The sequence below is a fragment of the Hemicordylus capensis genome, chromosome 13, assembly GCF_027244095.1.
Source record: "Hemicordylus capensis ecotype Gifberg chromosome 13, rHemCap1.1.pri, whole genome shotgun sequence".
NCBI classification, from domain to species: Eukaryota; Metazoa; Chordata; class Lepidosauria; order Squamata; family Cordylidae; genus Hemicordylus; species Hemicordylus capensis.
This window is the reverse complement of record NC_069669.1, coordinates 7,652,664-7,670,350: the sequence shown is the minus strand read 5'-3', so window position 1 is coordinate 7,670,350 and position 17,687 is coordinate 7,652,664. Positions and strand designations below refer to the sequence as shown.

Below are 17,687 nucleotides of genomic sequence, written 5' to 3'. Positions count from 1 at the left end.
TCCTGCATGCTAGCATGTAAGTATCTCTACAGCAGCAAGGAAAGTGAGAGTCTCCCACCCTCCTCGCCGCTGTAGAGATCCTCACAGAGATAGACCATGCTGGCTTCAATGATGCCCTGCGCAATAGTCATGCAGATATTTGCGACTCGGGCACCAGATCTGCTCCCACCCAGGATCAGCACAGCCGCCTGTCGGAAAACCTGGCTCCTGGCACTCTACTAGGAAGGGGGGGGGGAACCGGCTTGTTTCATCATGATGCTGCAGGCAATGGACATAAGTCCCCAGAGCCCTGCTGGTGTTCGGCTAGGATGCTGTGCTTAGTGGTCACTTGGCTTGCTCTCACTGCCTTCGGCAAAACAAGAAGTGCCGCTTGACAGCCGGAAGATAAATTGGAACCGTGATGACATACTTCTCTACACACCCAAGGTCTAACTATGCCTCTTCCAGTTTGCATGGCCTAGGCCAGGGGTGGCCAACCTGAGACTCGCCAGCTATTACTGGACTACAACTCCCGTCACCCCCACTGAAATTTTTTACACCTGGGGATGATGGGATTTGTAGTCGAAGAACTGGAGAGATTCAGGTTGGCCGCCCCTGGTCTAGCAAGGGTTCCCGACATGTGGTGCTCCCGAGGTTGCTGAACTACAACTCCCATCATCCCCAGCTATAATTTATTGTGGCTGGGGATGATGGGAGTTGTAGTACAGGAACATCTAAAGTAGCACAGGTTGGAAACCCCTGCTTTAGGTATAGGGACTAAGCGTTTAGTTGCAAGCCAAACTACAGCCGACACTAATCCATGTGACTTGAGCTCTATTCAGACATTATGCTCAACACTCGTATGAGTGTATAGTGTACACACGTACAGATCTGTACACAAGTGCTGTTATTCACACAGGTATAGCAGTGCACCTCTAGGTGAACCGTGCATTTGAGGGGCCTGTACCCAAGAACACAGGTACAGTCTTTTCACACAAAAACATATACGAGAGCACACAGAAAGCTGCCATATACTGAGTCAGACCATTAGTCCATCTAGCTCTACACAAACTGGCAGCGGCTTCTCCAGGGTTTCAGGCAGACAATACCGAGCTAGATAGACCAAGGGTCTGACTAGTATATGGCAGCTTCCTATGTTCCTGACTCCTTCCTGCAAGCCCACTTTTGCGCCTCCCCTTTAAGCCTTCTTCTCCCCACTCACCCCTCCCTTTGCAGTCTCTCGTTCCGAGCTGCTGCAGCTGTTCCGCCTGCCCCGCCCCGCCCCGCCCCTTTGCGTATGCGCACAAACTCTTGACCTTCTCAAGAGGGAGGAAGAGACTGCCATCCCGCCGCCGTCTAGTCCTTCCTATCATGGCGGCTTCCCAGCGTCGCTCACGTGCTCCTTGGGGGCGGAACCCTCCGTCTCTCAGCTGAGCGCAGCGCTTGTCACGTGGCCTGGGTGAGCTTGCTGCGGCGGCGGAAAAGGCAGGAGTGGGGCGTCCTGAACCACGGTTCTGCTGCGACAGTGTAAGGGGGGAGAAGTTGGGTGCCCCACAAACTTCTGTTACTGCAGGCGGGGCTGCGCGGTCTCTCTCTCTCTCTCTCTCTCTCTCCCCTCCTCCCTCCTCCCTCCCCCGGGCAGAAATTCTAGCCAATGGGGAGGTGTCACGGCAACTCTTACTGTATGTTCTATAGGGAGCTGCTTTATACTGAGTCGGAGCATCGGTCCATGTAGCTCAGTCTTGTCTGCACTGACTGGCAGCGGCTCTCCAAGGTTTCAGGCATTAGTCTCTTGCCCTAGCCCTGTCTGGAGGAGATGCCAGGGAGTAAACCTGGGACCTTCTGTGTGCTTCATGTGTTAATTTATGCTAATATATAGGCGGGGCTATGTACTTTGAACCTTGCATTGATTTACTGATGACTGGCTGAATATTCTGAATAAATAAATAAATATTCAGAATATTTCTATACAGTTTTTCAACAAGAACAACAATCTCCAAGTGGGTTCCATGGCAAATGAGACAGCACAGCTTCCCACGTAGTTTCATACCTGTTCCCTATTCTGTGTGGATGTCAATTGTGGGCCACGGTGGAATTCAGTTTGGGGGGGAAAACAACAACAGGCTATTGATAAAATAAGCCGCGTATAGCCTTGCCTTTCTGCACACAACTTCCAAGGCGTCTTTCCATGTGGTAAGAACCATACCACCAATATTATTATTATTAATAATAATACCAGCAAAACGAATAATTTTGCATCTAAAAACAAATCGGAGTGTATTGATGTAATATATTGGAATAATTAAATGCAAATAGGTACAATATCTGATGAGCAATAACATCTTGATTAAAAGTAAAGGTCAAGTGTGTCGTCTGGTCGGTGTCAACTCCTGGCACCCACAGAGCCTGTGGTTGTCTTTGATAGAATACAGGAGGGATTTACCATTGCCTCCTCCCACGCAGTATGAGACGATGACTTTCAGCATCTTCCTATATCGCTGCTGCTCGATATAGGCGTCTCCCATAGTCTGCCTTATACCAACATCTTGATAACATCAGCATTATTATTGTTATTTAACACAAGTCCAGCCCTAGGGTTTTCTGGCACCCCCACATAAGAAGTGTGGAGCCTAGCTTTTAACTTGAGTCACACAAGCCACTCATTCATGAGGTCAAATGACTAGCCTGTGTGGATGACCAGCGAATGACTGGCCCATGCTGGCTTGAGGATGCAGTGGTAGAGAGTCCCAAGTCTAATATGGGGGCAAAACTCTTAACACTTCGGAGATGATAAGATGCTGCTGTTAATTTGAAACCATTGCTTTTGGGAAAGGAATGCAGAAGCAGAAAGTTCGTATTCAAGAGAGGGAATGTGGCTTATGAGACGAGCTGTTTATTGGGGGCTGAGCTGCATTGTGCAAAGAAGACTGTATTTAGGGGTGCAGAATGTGGCATCTCCAAGACAGGCCAGAGAGAGACTCCTGTCTGTAACCTTAGAGAAGCTGCTGCCAGTCTGGGTAGACAATATTGAGCTAGATGGACCTATGGTCTGACTCAGTATGTGGCAGCTTTCTATGTGCCTAACATGCCAGCTGTATAATTCGACATCTACCCGTGCCCACCCATTTTTGCTATCTAATGTCATCTCTGTGAAGCTCTCCATTCCCTTCCCACTTATTTTTGATAACTACCTGTTTGGTTTTCCCTCCTTGCTGCTTACAACAGCTTTGGTGTCGGTGTGGCTTAAACTGGGAAAATAGCACAGGGGTAAAAGTTTAAATGGAGAACAAAAACCTGCTCCAGACCTGGTCAAGTTCCTAGACCCCTTTCCCTATGGCTGTTTTTAAGCTGTGTAAAAAAATCACACACATACCAGGAGATCAGTTGGAGGATCTCCCTTGTTACATCTACTTTGGTACTTAGATGGTTCTTTTGTGTTCTCTTTACCCTGTTCCATACAGGCTCATCCCCTTAATGCCTGGATGATGCCATCGGAAAAATCCGTCTCGGATGCTCCCATCTTCCAGTTTACCAACGGCTGGATTTTGAAAAACCATAAACTGCAAAGGTGAGGAAAGGGGGTATTTGTTTTCCTTCCTAGCTCTCTGTGATAGCCTAGAGGTATATAGCTTAAATGAAATTGGAATTGTGTGTCAGATATCACAAAGAACTTTGCCTCTTCATCAGGGGTGGAGGGAGTCTTGCAGTGGCCCCGATCCAGACTACTGCCACAGCCCCCTAGCTCTGCCCCTACTCCTGATGTCAGATGCTAAGCCCCGCCATAGCTTTGCTTGCAAACACACAAAAGACATGAAGAGAACACAAAAGTATCTAGATCACAGTATCTAATACCTCTGGATATTGAATTAAATTTCATAACACTGAACTCCTCTACAACAACAGATGCTGGAAATTGTGTAACATGTGCTTCTTTGTTGTTTTATAGAGACATTTGTCATCTTTTTATTACTCCTATTTTAACAAATTTCCCAGGCAGGCCAGATGATTTTAATGTTTCTCTTCTCCTTAGAGTCTGATAACTCTCCTTAGAGTTATTGATATTACACTTAAAGTTGCCAGATTCTGTGCTATGACCCACAATATTAGGGGACAAATGGTCAAATCTCACAATTAGTCCTGTTTACCTTGTAAGAATAGCTGAATATTATATTTGTATTTTATTATACTGTAAATGTTTGGACTGTATGCCCAATACTCTGTTTATAAGCTGGTCGTGGACTGTAATAAATTTGATTTGAACAACAGATGAGTTCCCAGGCTGCATTTTTAGGGCTGCTGAGGCCCAGAATTGTTTGTGTTTTTAGAGAGGACCTTTGGGTAAGAGAAGGGAAGATCCTAAATCCAGAGAAGCTGTTCTTTGATGAGAAGAAATCTGCAGATGTCCAATTGGACTGCAAGGGCAGCATCATCGCTCCTGGATTCATTGATGTACAGATCAATGGTAAGACATTAGGAGTTGCTCTAGCACAAGAGAGCAGGATGGTGCAGAAGAGGCTGGCAGTCTTGTGCATACTTTGTGCACCGAAACACACACAATCTTAAATTTCGTGACATGGATAAACTTAGACTAGTTATTTAGGCTTACTTATTTTGCATAATCTGTTTCTGCTGGAAGCTGATGATGATGATTCCTGCTTGGCCACCCTGAGCTTTGAAGCTGCACATTCCAAGATGTGTTAAAACCTATCGTTTCTCAGTCTCATGGACTAGAAACTTGTTTTGTTTTTTGGACCCTGAATAGCTGAGAGAGGATGCTGAGTTTTGCTGCTAGGACAATACAGCTACTGCCTTGGATATAGAAGAGGGCCCTTGCCAGAGAGCAGTCCTGTCAGGGCTTGTGGGTGGAAAGCCAGTCTTGTGGTAGCAAGTCTAGTCTCCTTTGCTAAGCAGGGTTTGCCTTTGTTTGCATTTGGATGGGTGACTACATGTATGGATTGTTTGCTAAGAGATTCATCTTGGAGGATGGGGCCATAACTCTGCTTTCAGTGCCGAAGATCCCAGGTTCACTCCCTGACATCTCCAGTTAGGGCTGGGAAATTCTCTTGCCTGAACCCTTGGCCAGGGGGTGGGGGGTGGGGCTGCTGCCAGTCAGTGTACACAGCCCTGAGCTAGATGGACCAAGGGCCTGACTCAGCCAAAATCCGCTTCCCATCTCTCTCTCTCTGTCAAGTCTTCTGGTCCTTTTTCACTGTCCCATTTTAGTGAAAAGTTCTAAGTGCTGCTTATATGTACCACACAGTTGCCTTGCAGTGTTGCATGCAGGTAATTATTCTTTCCAAATACATGTGCTCGGGAAGCATATGGGTGAAGACAAGTATAATCTGTAAGTTTTTAAGGGGGCCATCTTAAATTCAGAAACACCTCCTATTCTGGCAAATACAGTATGCCCATCTAGCTCAGTACTGCCTACCCTGGCTGGCAGCAGCTCTCCAAGGTTTCAGGCAGGAGTCCTTCCCAGTCCCCCCTGGAGATGCTGCCAGGGATTGAACCTGGGACCTTCTGCATGCAAAGCAGATGCTCGGCCACTGAGCTACGGCCCTTCCCCAAATGAAGCCCACATTCACTTCTTCATTATTTTCAACTATCAACTAGCTTCTTCCTCTTTCTCTGTATGGCAGCAGACATCCCACAGGAAACCTAAAAATCCACATCATCCTGTTTTGTTACTTGCTGTACACACAGCCCCAATGTAGCAACTTGAGGATGTTTCTCCTTTTCGAAGACTGTCCCAGGCCGTCCCACCCTTGGATCCCCGGATATTGTTGGATTACAAACTCCGATCATCCCCTGCTGTGTTGTCCATTGTGGCAGGGGATGATGGGTCCAGTTGTAGTCCGGCGACATCTGGAGCCCTAAGGGTGGGAACCCCTGAACTAACCTGATTGCTACCGGGACTGGAAAGAGTGAGCCATCCTGCCATCCAAAAGTGAAACGACCCAGGTAAGTTTACATGGCCCGAGCTTCCAGAGTCCGGAATCTAAGCTGCGGGAAGCTAACTCTCCTATTTCTGCTTTTCTGTCTTGGCCCAGGAGGCTTTGGAGTGGATTTCTCCCTGGCCACTGATGATGTGGCAGCAGGGATCTCGCTGGTTGGCCAGAAGATCCTCTCCCATGGTGTGACCTCTTTCTGCCCAACGCTGGTGACGTCCCCATCATCAGTATACCACAAGGTGAGCAGGGAGAGCACTTACTTAGGGCATTGTTTGGCTGTCATTACTACTGGGTGTAGTGCAGGCCTGCGCGACCTGTGGCTGCCAGCTAGAGCAGAACCCACCACCTATGCATGGCAGCCTTACCCAGACCCTTGGTCTATCTAGCTCAGTATTGCCTACACTGACTGGCAGCGAGATTGCAGGCAGGAGTCTTTCCCAGCCCTCCTTGGGGATGCCAGGGTTTGAACCTGGAACTTTCTGCGTGCAAAGTGGAATGCAGAGTGGCACTTTTCTGTGTGCTCTGCAGCTGAGCCTGTGGCACCCTCCCCAGAATCACTTAACGTGGACTCATAAGCAAGCTGCTTTAAACTAATTCAGACCATTGATCCGTCCAGCTGTCTACACACTGACTGGCAGCAGCTCTCCAAAGTCTGAGGTAGGGCCTTCTCCCAGCCCTACCTGGAGAGCGTGCGGAGCAGATGTTCTACTGCTGAGCTACAGCCCCATCCCCAATTCTCCCCCCTCCCGCAAATGCTCAATAAACCTCCTGGATTTTTGCTATCCCAGGCAGGCAGCAAAAAGAATGGGGGTTACCAAGTGCTCAGCAGGGCCACAGTTTACAGCTGCTAGGCTGTGTGTAGGTCTCAGATTGTGCAGTCTGGATTTACCCTGTGGCATTCGAACTGCACCATCCTTAAGCATGCATCTATTGCCTTTATATCCCTCCTTTTGTTCCTTCATGGAACTCAAGGTGGCTTACATGTGGTTCCCTGGTGGTCACCCATCCAGGCACTAACCAGACTGGCATCTGCTTAGCTTCAGCAGGTGGCTGTATCATATGCCCTCTGACCATGTTCCTGGGACAACGCCTTTCTGCTCATTGGCTGGAATGCTGGAAAGGGGTGGGGGCAGCTTTAATGCTGTTGAGCAGTTGGACAGAACACTGCCTGTCTGTCATGATGATTGACATGTGGTTTTTTTGTCCTGCCCTTGCTCCAAGGATCCTAGTGCACGGTTAATCTTCAGCCTTTCCCAAAGAGGAAGAGAAGAAACAGTTGGACTCTAAATGGGGATTGCCTGAAACTAACCTTTAGACTACTGATATGCAGGGCCTGAGAGGCAGGTGACGTCCCTAAACAGGACTTGCCGCCTCCTTTTCTAAGACTCTGCTCTGGCTGACAAAATGAATAAGGGGTAAGCAAAAAACCTGACCCAGAAAAAGGGTCCATTGAGGTGCCCCTCAGTCTACAGCAGAAATGAGCCTCTCCTGTTCTGCTACACACAACTTCAATAACATTCTGCACCGGTCACTCTGGTGGTAGGCTATTGGTCTTGAGTCCCCCGGTGATGTTAGGAACATAGGAAGCTGCCATATACTGAGTCAGACCATTGGTCCATCTCGCTCAGTATTGTCTACCCAGACTGGCAGCGGCTTCTCCAAGGTTGCAGGCAGGAATCTCTCTCAGCCCTGTCTTGGAGATGCTGCCAGGGAGGGAACTGGGAACCTTGTATGCAAGCAAGCAAGCAAGCAGGTGCCCTTCCCAGAGCGGCTCCATCTCCTAAGGGGAATATTTTGCAGTGCTCATACGTCTCCCATTCAAATGCAAACCAGGGCAGACCCTACAAGTTTGAGGACCCCTGGCCTATGGCACCTGCAAGATGAACATTTGTGCTGGCCTACCTCACAGTCTGCTTAAATGGGCGAAACAGTTAAGTCATGGGAAGCCTCTGTGTGCCTAAAGTGCTACAGAAAGGATTACTGAGTACGTTTTTGGTGATTGCACTCCTACCAGGTTCTGCCTCAGATCTGTATCGAAAATGGAGGGCTTCATGGCGCTGGTATCCTAGGTGAGTGAGAAGCCAGCTTGCGTATTACAGCTGCTTGCCCTTGTGGCCTTTTCCTTCTCATCTGCCATATTGTGTCTCGGTTGTGGTTGCCTTAGTCCATGGTGGTTCAAGTGCCACAGGTGGAAGAGGTTTGAAGGTTCAGGGCCTACCTGGACAGGAGCAAGATGGCTCCTGCCAGCATGGCTGCCGCCTAGTCTGACGTGTGCGTCTCCCAGGATGCACTGCTGCCTACCCACAACTTGGAAGACTAGAGGCTCAAAAAAAGAGACGTCTATAGCATGGTTTTTGCAGGGAGGAGGGAAACTGCATAAGCACTGCAGTTTCATGAGACACTGTCGCATACTTGGCTTGTAGAACACTTGCCAAAAGGTTTTGGCCAGAGAACTGGAGGCTTCTTGCTCTATTTGGTGTCTTTTCATATCCTGTGCTGACAATGTCCAAATGAATCCTGCCCCACCCAGTCAATTTCAGGTTGTCTGTCTTGACTGATCACTTAGCTTCTGTTTGCTCTCATGCCCTAACTCTTTCTCTTGCTCTCTCTTTCTCTCGCGCGCTCTCGCTCTCTCTCTGTCTTTCTCTCTCTTTTTTTCTCTGGTACAGTCCTCTTCTGGAACTAGAATGCCTAGGGGAAATGCTTAATACATATTTTCAAAGGATTCCACAGAAGTGAATGAAAGAAGGGGAAGGGTATGAAGACCAGAACCGATTAGCTGTGTAGGCTTGACTGGGGGTGGGGGTGGGTAGAGTGGTGAGCTTACCTGGTGGTATCCACATTTTCTCTTCCTTTGCACTGGTTCAGGGGTTCATCTGGAAGGTCCGTTCATCAGTAAGGAGAAGAGAGGGGCTCACCCTGAGCACTGCCTTCGTACCTTTGAGATGGGGGCCTTCCAGGAGCTGCTCGCCACCTATGGGTGTCTAGACTGCGTCCGGATTGTCACCCTGGCACCTGAGATGAAGAGGAGCAAGGAGGTGATCCAGGAGCTAACCAAGAGGGGCATCTGTGTCTCTCTAGGTAAACACGGTCCCCACCAAAACTTTGAGGAAGTTTGAGCCCCAGTTCTATCCTGCCCTTAAGGACCCTCTCACTGCAGACGATCTCTGCGCATTTTATGTCTTCATGCATCTAGTCCTCTGTGTTTCTAGGTCATTCCGTGGCTAACCTGTCTCAGGCTGAAGAAGCCGTTCAACATGGCGCTACTTTCATTACTCACCTCTTCAATGCCATGTTACCTGTAAGTAGACTGAGGCAAAGTCTCTTTCCATTGCCAGTGACTTGAGAATGTCCACTTGTATTTTAAAAATGAGTTTCTAGTCCTTATAGGCAGACAGTTAAGTCTTAAAACATGTGGGCGATAAGCAAACCAAGTGCTTCAGTTGTAATGGCACGAACCAGAATTCCTGGCACCCAACTGTATGCGGCATTATAAACATGAAAAGGAATTGTATTCATAAACGGCTGTGTGTGATGTGCAACAAAATGGCTTGATAAGAGATACAAAATCACTCAACATCGTAATGCTTTGAAATACTTCAAGTGTATATTGGAGAACATTTATGGAACCACTTTTCACGGTGCCGCATATCCACAGGGTGTCTAATAGACACACATTTCCAGTGTTTGCAGATACTAATGTGAACCCACTTATCCGTGGTTCCTAGAGGTTACTTTCAGCTGCCTTTTTGTCTGGAGGAGCCCAGGAAGAGACAGGAAGAGCCATTTTGTGGCTCATTTCTTGAAGAAGAAGAAAAAGAACTTTTGCCCACGATTTCCCCCAGTTACCAGGGGAATTCTGTCCTTTGGCGGGCATTCCTTTGGGAGCATTCCTGGGGACTCACGGAGCATGCCACAGTAAGTTTGTGCCGTTTGGGGGCTGTGTTTTAAATTCTTTCCCCTACCCTGCAGTCTAACCCCACTTTACCTATAGCCCTAATGCCTCATTACTCATGGTTCTGTTACTCATGGTAGTAAGCAAGGCACGAAACCCCCGTGATTAACAAGGTTCTCCTGTATGTACAAGACACTTAGGAAAACTGCATGATTGCCACAAAATAGCAGGAAAACCTGCTGAAGTATTCAATACCACTCACATTAGCAGTGCAAAAACCACTTCAACCAGGAGAAACGTGCAACAATTAACGACAGAGCAGGGCTGTGCAACTTTGGTCCTCCTGCAGATGTCTGACTACAGCTCCCATCATCCTTGACTCTTGGCCACTGTGGTTGGGGTTGGGGATGATGTCTGGGCTGGTACTAGCCATTGTCTGTTTTTCTCTTTGTGCAGTTCCACCATCGAGATCCGGGAATCGTAGGGCTCCTCACAAGTGACCAGATCCCCCCCGGCCGGCGAGTATTCTATGGCATGATATCCGATGGGATCCACACGAATCCTGCTGCTCTGCGAATTGCACATTGTGCCCACCCTAAAGGTGTGTCTCCATTGTGCAGGGGATCCAGAACTAGAAGCTAGGAGCCCTGCTGCACTCCCCCAAATATGCAGTGAGGTTGCCCCTATTCCTGATGGTAGGTAGGGGTGTGCATGGAACCGCCAACTGCGGTCCGGCACTGGGGCGGGGTGGGGTACCTTTAAGAGCGGCGGGAGGGTTTACTTACCCCTCCCGCCGCTTTCCCTCTCTGTCGCCGTAATCCTAAGAGTAATTGGGGCAGCAGGATACCTCCTTGCCGCCCCTTCCCCGACGTTGCTGGGAAAACTCCCAGCAGTCCTTTGCGCGCGCATGCGCACATCACAGAGATGTCATGTCACAGAACAACACCAAACTATGGCACTAGCACACGACTTCCTTTCCCTCCCCTTCTTACGTGAACGGAACTTACCTGTATGACCAGGTAATTGATGTGCACCAACCCTGTCTCTTCAGGACTGGTCTTAGTGACAGATGCCATTGCAGCCATGGGGCTTGCTCCGGGCAGGCATACGTTGGGCCAGCAGGTAGTTGAGATGGATGGACTGAACACCTACATTGCAGGTGAGTGTTCCGCAGCCCAGGTTTGAAAGGGGGTGGCGGCGGGGTGGGGGGGGGAGACTTGGCAGTTGTTAAGGGTATTGTTTTCTGCTTTTCAACAAAATATGATTCTCAAAAAACTTTGCGTAGCAAAAGGAATTGGAAGATGGTTCTCCGTCTCCCAGTTGGAGCCATGGGAAAGGATACTATGATGGACTGAATAGGGACAATTGCTTTGAGAGCTGGTCTTGTGGTGGTAGCAAGCATGAATTGTCTCCTCTGCTAAACAGGGTCTGCCCTGGTTTGCATTTGAATGGGAGCCTACGTATGACCAGTGTAAGCTGTTCCCCTTAGGGGATGGGGCCGCTCTGGGAAGAGCATCTGAGGTTCCAATTTCCCTCCCTGGCATCTTCAGATAGGGCTGAGAGCAGTGTTCCCTCAAACAGGGATTCCCAGATGTTGTTGACTGCAACTCCCAGAATCTCCAGCTATAATGGCTTTTGCTTGGGGATTCTGGGAGTTGAAGTCTACATCTGGGAATCCCTGTTATAGGGAACACTGGCTGAGAGAGACTGCTGCCTGCAACTTTGGAGAAGTTGCTGCCACTCTGTGTAGAGACAATTCTGTGCTAGATGGGCCAAGCGTATAAGGGAGAGGGCCTTTTTGGTGGTTGCACCCCATTTATGGAATAGCCTCCCCAGGGAGGTTCACCTGGCTTCCTCACTTTGTTCTTTTAGATGCCTGATAAAGACCCTTTTGTTCACCCAGGGCTTTTAAATTCAGGTTTTCAGAGTACCCAGAATGTTGGGGGCAATATGCTAAATCATTGTAAACCGCTTAGAGAGCTCCGGCTATAAAGCGGTATATAAATGTAAGTGCTATTGCTATTGCTATTGCTATTGCTATAGTATATCGAACTCATCTTAAACTGTTCCAAGCAAAGGAACTCTGATTTATCGTATAGTGTAGCCAAGTTCTTGGTAATGGCTGGTAGAATTTGGAGGGAGATTGTCTCTAATGTAAATAGTTTGAGTGATGACATTCGTAATCTAGCCTCACTGGTAAGATTTTTAGTCTAAGTTACAGTCTGTATTGCATACATCGTATTATGCTACATTTTGTTGTTTTTGGCTGGTCTTAGACGGTAATAAAGGTTTGAGCTGAGTGTATATGTACATGATTGGAGAGCTGGCCTTGTGTTTGCAAGCATGAATTGTCCCCTTTGTTAAGCAGGGTCTACCCTGGCTTGCATTTGAATGGGAGACTACATGTGAGCACTGTAAGATATTCCCTTCAGGGGATGGGGCCGCTCTGGGAAGAGCATCTGAATGCTTGCATGCAGAAGGTTCCACATTCCCTCCCTGGCAGTATCTCCAAGACAGGGCTGAGAGAGACTCCTGTCTATAACTTTGGAGAAGCTGCTGCCAGTCTGTGTTGGACGGACAATACTGAGCTGGATGGACCATTGGTCTGACTCGGTATATGGCAGTTTCCTGTGTTCCTCCTGATTTTCAGCAACAACAGTTTTCAATGTGGTTTATATAGCCAAAAGAATGAAAAAATGGCTTCCTGTCCCCGGGTGCTCACAGTCTAAAAAGAGATACAAACGCCACATCTCTGAGAACCTCTGGAAAGATGCTGGGCTGGGCTGAACAAGGAGAGTTGCTCTGCCCCTGTCAGATACCCAGCAGGGGTGGCAGCTGTCTCCTCCGCCACTTCCAAAGGGTCCCTTGGCCCAGTTAGCGGGGGTATGCCACTCTTCAGTAACATCCAGACTCGTTCAGAAAGCATTTACACAGCACAAGGAATGAGAAGAATGGGAAATGGATTCCACTTAAGTGTGACCTCTTCCTCCTCTTCACAGGGACCAAAACGCTGAGTGGCAGTGTCGCAACCATGGATACGTGTGTCCGACACTTCAAGGATGCTACCGGTAAGGTATCTTCAAGTCCAGAGTGAAGGAAAGCGGCCTCTTTTAGTGCACGAGCCAGTTCCACAAATTTTGACCATCGGTACCATCTTGGGGGACAAATGTTCAGTGTGACCTTTGGCAACATCTACCCTGTTAGGGATAGAAAAGAGTCAACAGCTTTGTTGCTCTTAAACAGCTTCCTGTGTGTGTCGTCCCCCCCTTCTTTATCCCTACCCCTAAACGATTAGGGTAGAATTGCAGTCATTTTTGCACATAGGCAGAGGTGCACCTTGGTAATTTTGTAGCCTGGACCTTTGGAGGCCCCCTCAATGCAAGTTAAGCATTTTTTTAACATGTCGGTTCTTGAGGGCACAAACCATACCACCCAGGACAGACTAAAGAGGATTGAGGGTGGGGGGGCAGGGAGTGTGGAAGCCCTGGACTTTGGCCCCAAAGTCCAGGGGTAAGAGTGCCTCTGTGACAGAGGAAAGGGTTAGGGTTAACGATGAACAAATGGTTGACTCCCTCCATGGAGTAATCTTTGGAGGGCATTCCTGCCAATTTTCACTTCCATTCCTCTGACATGGATGGAATTTTTGTTTGTTTGTTTTTTGTGTGAAAAACTTTTAAAACACCATTGCCAATTGGGCCGCTACCCATCCCATGGTCAGGATGATAAAAGCATGATCAGATGCTGGAAGTCTTGACATGCTATCATGTACTTTCCACCTCTAGCAGTGCAGACCTTCCCAACAATGAGCATTCATCCCCCCCCCAATGGTACCGACCACCCCAGCTGAATCACGTACAAACTGCCCTATTTACTCTCTTGTAGGGTGCTCCGTGGAGATGGCGCTAGAGGCTGCTTCTCTCCACCCTGCTCAGCTCTTGGGGATTGAGGACAGGAAGGGGACCTTGGATTATGACACAGATGCAGGTACTGGTGTTGATGGTGTGACAATCCTAACACCCTGCCTTCTTCCTCCCTTTTCCAGGGATTCCCAGCTGGGTGTGGGAAATGAGGAACAGGGCCTTCTTGGTCATAGCTCCCTCCTAGTGGAGTTCTCTCTGGGGAGAGGGCCACCTGACGCACACTCCCTGGTTTTTAAAAGAACAGCCAAGATGCTTAATTTTATTTTTTTTAATGAGCCAGCTGTACTTTGGGATGAAATGTACTGCTGCTTGATTTCTATCTAAATTAAAGTAAATAAAGTAAAGTGTGCCATCAAGTTGATTTCGACTCCTGGTGCCCACAGAGCCCTGTGGTTTTCTTTTGGTAGAATACAGGAGGACTTTACCATTGCCTCCTCCCGCGCACCATGAGATGATGCCTTTCAGCATCTTCCTGTATTACTACTGCCCCAAATAGTACCAGCAGGGATTCAAAGCGGCAACCTTCTGCTTGTTAGTAAAGCATTTCCCCGCTGTGCCACTTAAGGTGACTCTATCTAAATTACATGCACTATATTTGGCTTTATGAAGTTATTTTTTAATATTGTGTTTTCTGCATTGCATTATGTGACGTTTTGAGGGGTCCCAGTGGGATTATGGCAGGATACTTTCTCTCTCTTTTTAAGATTATATATTTTAAAAATTAACCTACCAGATACAAGCAGCAGATAACACATTAATAAGATGTCTCTCTTTTTCCCCCAAAAAAACACTGAGGGGAGAGAGGATGGTGAAGCTCTTCCAGGAGAGTGTTACAAAGCTGAGGAGCCACCACCGAAAAGGCCCTGACTCTAGTCCCCTGCCAGTTGGATCTCCATTACTGCCGTGGCCATGAGCAGGGCCCTGAGCAAATGTGATGGGTGCCCCGGCCCCAAGCCATGTAGGAACATAGGAAGCTGCCATATACTGAGTCAGACTATAGGTCCATCTCACTCAATATTGTCTACACAGACTGGCAGCGGCTTCTCCAAGGTTGCAGGCAGGAATCTCTCTCAGCCCTATCTGGGAGATGCTGCCAGGGAGGTAACTTGGAACCTAGATGCTCTTCCCAGAGTGGCTCCATCCCCTAAGGCAAATATCTTACAGAATTCACACTTCTAGTCTTGCAGATCCTGCTTAGTTTAAGGGGACCAGTCGTGCTTGCTACCACAAGACCAGCTCTCTTCCTACACAAATGTAGGGCTTTTAAAGGTCAAGACCAGCACTTTGAATCTAGCCTGGAAGCAGGCAGCCAGTGCAGCTGCCGCAGGATGGGTGTCATTCGGCTTAATAAGGGCCAGTTGCTCTCCTCCTGCTTAGCAGAAGAGAATCTCCACTTGAAAAGGTGTTTCATCTCTCTCTCAGCGAGCAGGGGTGAAACAGGAATGGCACAGGCTCTGGTCGAGCTTTAGGCCCCCTGTCTCCAGCTTCCTCCGAGAGTGATGTTATTCCCTGCTTCCCACAGATTTTTTGCTACTGGACGACAACCTCCACATCAGAGCTACCTACATTGCAGGCCAGCAGGTCTGGAGAGACGGTGCCTTTGTGCTCTGAAATCAGCGCCGAGCCTGGGACATGCAGCACCGTGGCCCAGTGGAGATTCTGGACATCTTCCTTCCAAGGACCTCGAATCTCTCTCTCGGTCTCTTTCTCTTGCCGCTGCATTCCTCTTGGAGGAGCCATGTACAAGCGGTGCTAGCTGGGGCAGTCCTTGCTCCCGGATGCAAACCGTGCCCTCGGATCAGCCTTGTGTTCCCACAGAGCTGTGTGGAACTCTCTGTCTCTACCCTCTGCCCCAGGAGAGTGAGGTGGCTGGCTACCTGGCGACCCTACAAATGCCTACTTTCGTCCTTTCCTGCAGAACTGGAGGGAACTTCTCCCATTCACCGTGTGAATGCCAAGCCCTAGATCCTACACCCAGCATAAGCAGATCCGTTTTCCTCCCACGGTGCCTCTCTGCTGGCCCGTAACGCCACGTAATGCTAGAAAGGCACCTTCTTGATTCTCATCTGCCTTGTCTTTGATTAAAGCCAGCTGGGGCATTGATGCATGTGAATTTACTGTAATTCTAGGGTGCCAAGACTCGATCATGCACTGTTCATACTGTGCCTTAGGTTGCTACAGTTCTTCACCCTCATGCTGTATTTAAGGGAACTAGTCACCAAGCCATGCAACTGGCAGTTTCGCCATCATACCTTCCCCCTCTTCTCCAGTACTCCTTTATGAAAATGAGCTGGACTGGTTGTACTCTGTGCTTAAAGAAATCCAGTAAGATTCGGGGGGGGGGAGACTTCCAAATTCTGCAGTCTGAATAAATTATGCAAATGTGTGCCTGTTTTGCATACTATATTCTGTTTCTGCTAATCCTGGGGCAAGAGTAGCTCTCCCGAGTCCTGGGCTTATGATCACTGGCAGTTCTGCTGAGTCTTTTGCCTCTGCTTCTGAGATTATTGCCTACATGTTTTCAGACTTGTTTCTGTATTCATAGGGGACAGAACTTTGCTTTTAAAAAAAAAACACCCCAACAACCAAACCCCACCCCACCTGAAATTGCTGAATTCTATTCTAGAAGTAAAATTCTATGACTGTGCAGTGGGTCTGCAGTTGCATGGAATAAGTTCAGTCCCAGTCCTACTATACCCTGTTCATATTATCTGCTTCTGGACTTTTGGAAGTTCCTTTTACAAATAAAGGACCTAGTCCCCCTGTGGTTTTTCTTCTCCTTTATAATACACATGCAGGCACATACTGGGCTGTGACACCGTGAATGGAGGTGCATCAATCAGGCAATAGCACCGCAGGGTATACTGGAGCAGAGGTTTTACGTCAGGGGTACTTGAACCCCTGGGCTACTTTGAAGCCTCATAAGGAATACATAGAACCCTTCTGCCTACCTGATTCACTTGCATGCCAGGTGGGAATGGGGAGGAGTGTCAGGCAGCATCCTTCCCTCCTCCTCTCCACATGACTGGCTGGCTATGTGCTCAAGCTCAGCCCACCCTTCCCTCAGCCTGACTGACAGGCTAAGCAGCAAGAGAAATCCTGGCTAATCTTCAGTGTCAGCATTTCCCTTGCTGACAAGCCCAGCCAGTCACAGGGAGAGGAGGAGGGAGGTCGTATCGGGTCAAAGGGATGGTTCGGAGCCCTGGTCACCAGGCTCCAGGGGAAGAAGGAAGCCACAGCCTCGAGTTGGGATTGGTGTGGGTTAGTTATCTCTGGGAAGAGATAATGCATGCTCGCATGCAGAAAGTTCCAAGTCGGCTTCCTATTTTTCTAAATTTTTCTTTGGGTGGCCCACAAAGTAAAACAAAATGACAATCGAATTAATAAAAAATACAATTAAAACACAACATTGCAATAAAATACAAACCCAAATACAACCCAAATACAAATACAGCAAAGTTTTTAAAGTGTTGAAAACTTTAATAACAATTTTTTAAAAATGCCTGGGTGATCAGAAAGGTCTTCACATGGCATCTAAAAGAACAAAGTGATGATGACAGGCGAGCCTCACGGGGGATACTGTTCCACAGATGGGGTGCCACCCTCTCCCTAGTAGCCACCTGCTTCACCTCAAATCGGCAGGAGTACTCGGAGCAGGGCCTCCAAAGAAAATATCAAGGACCAGGTACATATGGGGCAAAGTGCTCTCACTGGTAGGCTGGCTGGTCCCAAGCAATGTGGGGCTTTAAAGGTTGAAATTAATAGCTGTTGGAATGAATTATTTTTGAAGAGGGATTGAATAGGGTTGGTGTTTGCTGGTTTGCCCAGCAGAGGGCACCTGTGATTCAGAAATATACTTCCCAGGGGATCTATTAGCGTGTAGATCCATTCCTAGAGCTGTTATTCCTTGTAAAGCTTAAAAACCTGATGCTAGATTATCCC

The 17,687-nt window shown here is 48.3% G+C and overlaps 1 protein-coding gene across 4 annotated transcripts; it reads left to right on the top strand.

Moving 5' to 3' along the window:
• The first annotated feature begins 1,309 nt into the window (after positions 1 to 1,309).
• On the top strand, positions 1,310 to 16,508 carry AMDHD2 (amidohydrolase domain containing 2). 4 transcript variants are annotated; one of them, XM_053275715.1, is made up of 12 exons: positions 1,310 to 1,438; positions 3,441 to 3,547; positions 4,305 to 4,441; positions 6,030 to 6,169; positions 7,945 to 7,999; positions 8,799 to 9,011; positions 9,143 to 9,231; positions 10,282 to 10,426; positions 10,877 to 10,984; positions 12,825 to 12,893; positions 13,708 to 13,809; positions 15,268 to 16,508. In XM_053275715.1, the coding sequence occupies exons 2-12, from the start codon at positions 3,462 to 3,464 to the stop codon at positions 15,354 to 15,356; spliced, it is 1,233 nt and encodes a 410-aa protein (XP_053131690.1). In that variant the 5' UTR covers positions 1,310 to 1,438; positions 3,441 to 3,461; the 3' UTR covers positions 15,357 to 16,508. The 4 variants fall into 4 exon arrangements, with proteins under 4 accessions (XP_053131690.1, XP_053131689.1, XP_053131692.1 ...); XM_053275714.1 differs by having other exon boundaries at positions 1,371 to 1,506; XM_053275716.1 differs by lacking the exon at positions 1,310 to 1,438 and adding an exon at positions 2,017 to 2,172.
• Positions 16,509 to 17,687: the final 1,179 nt, after the last annotated feature.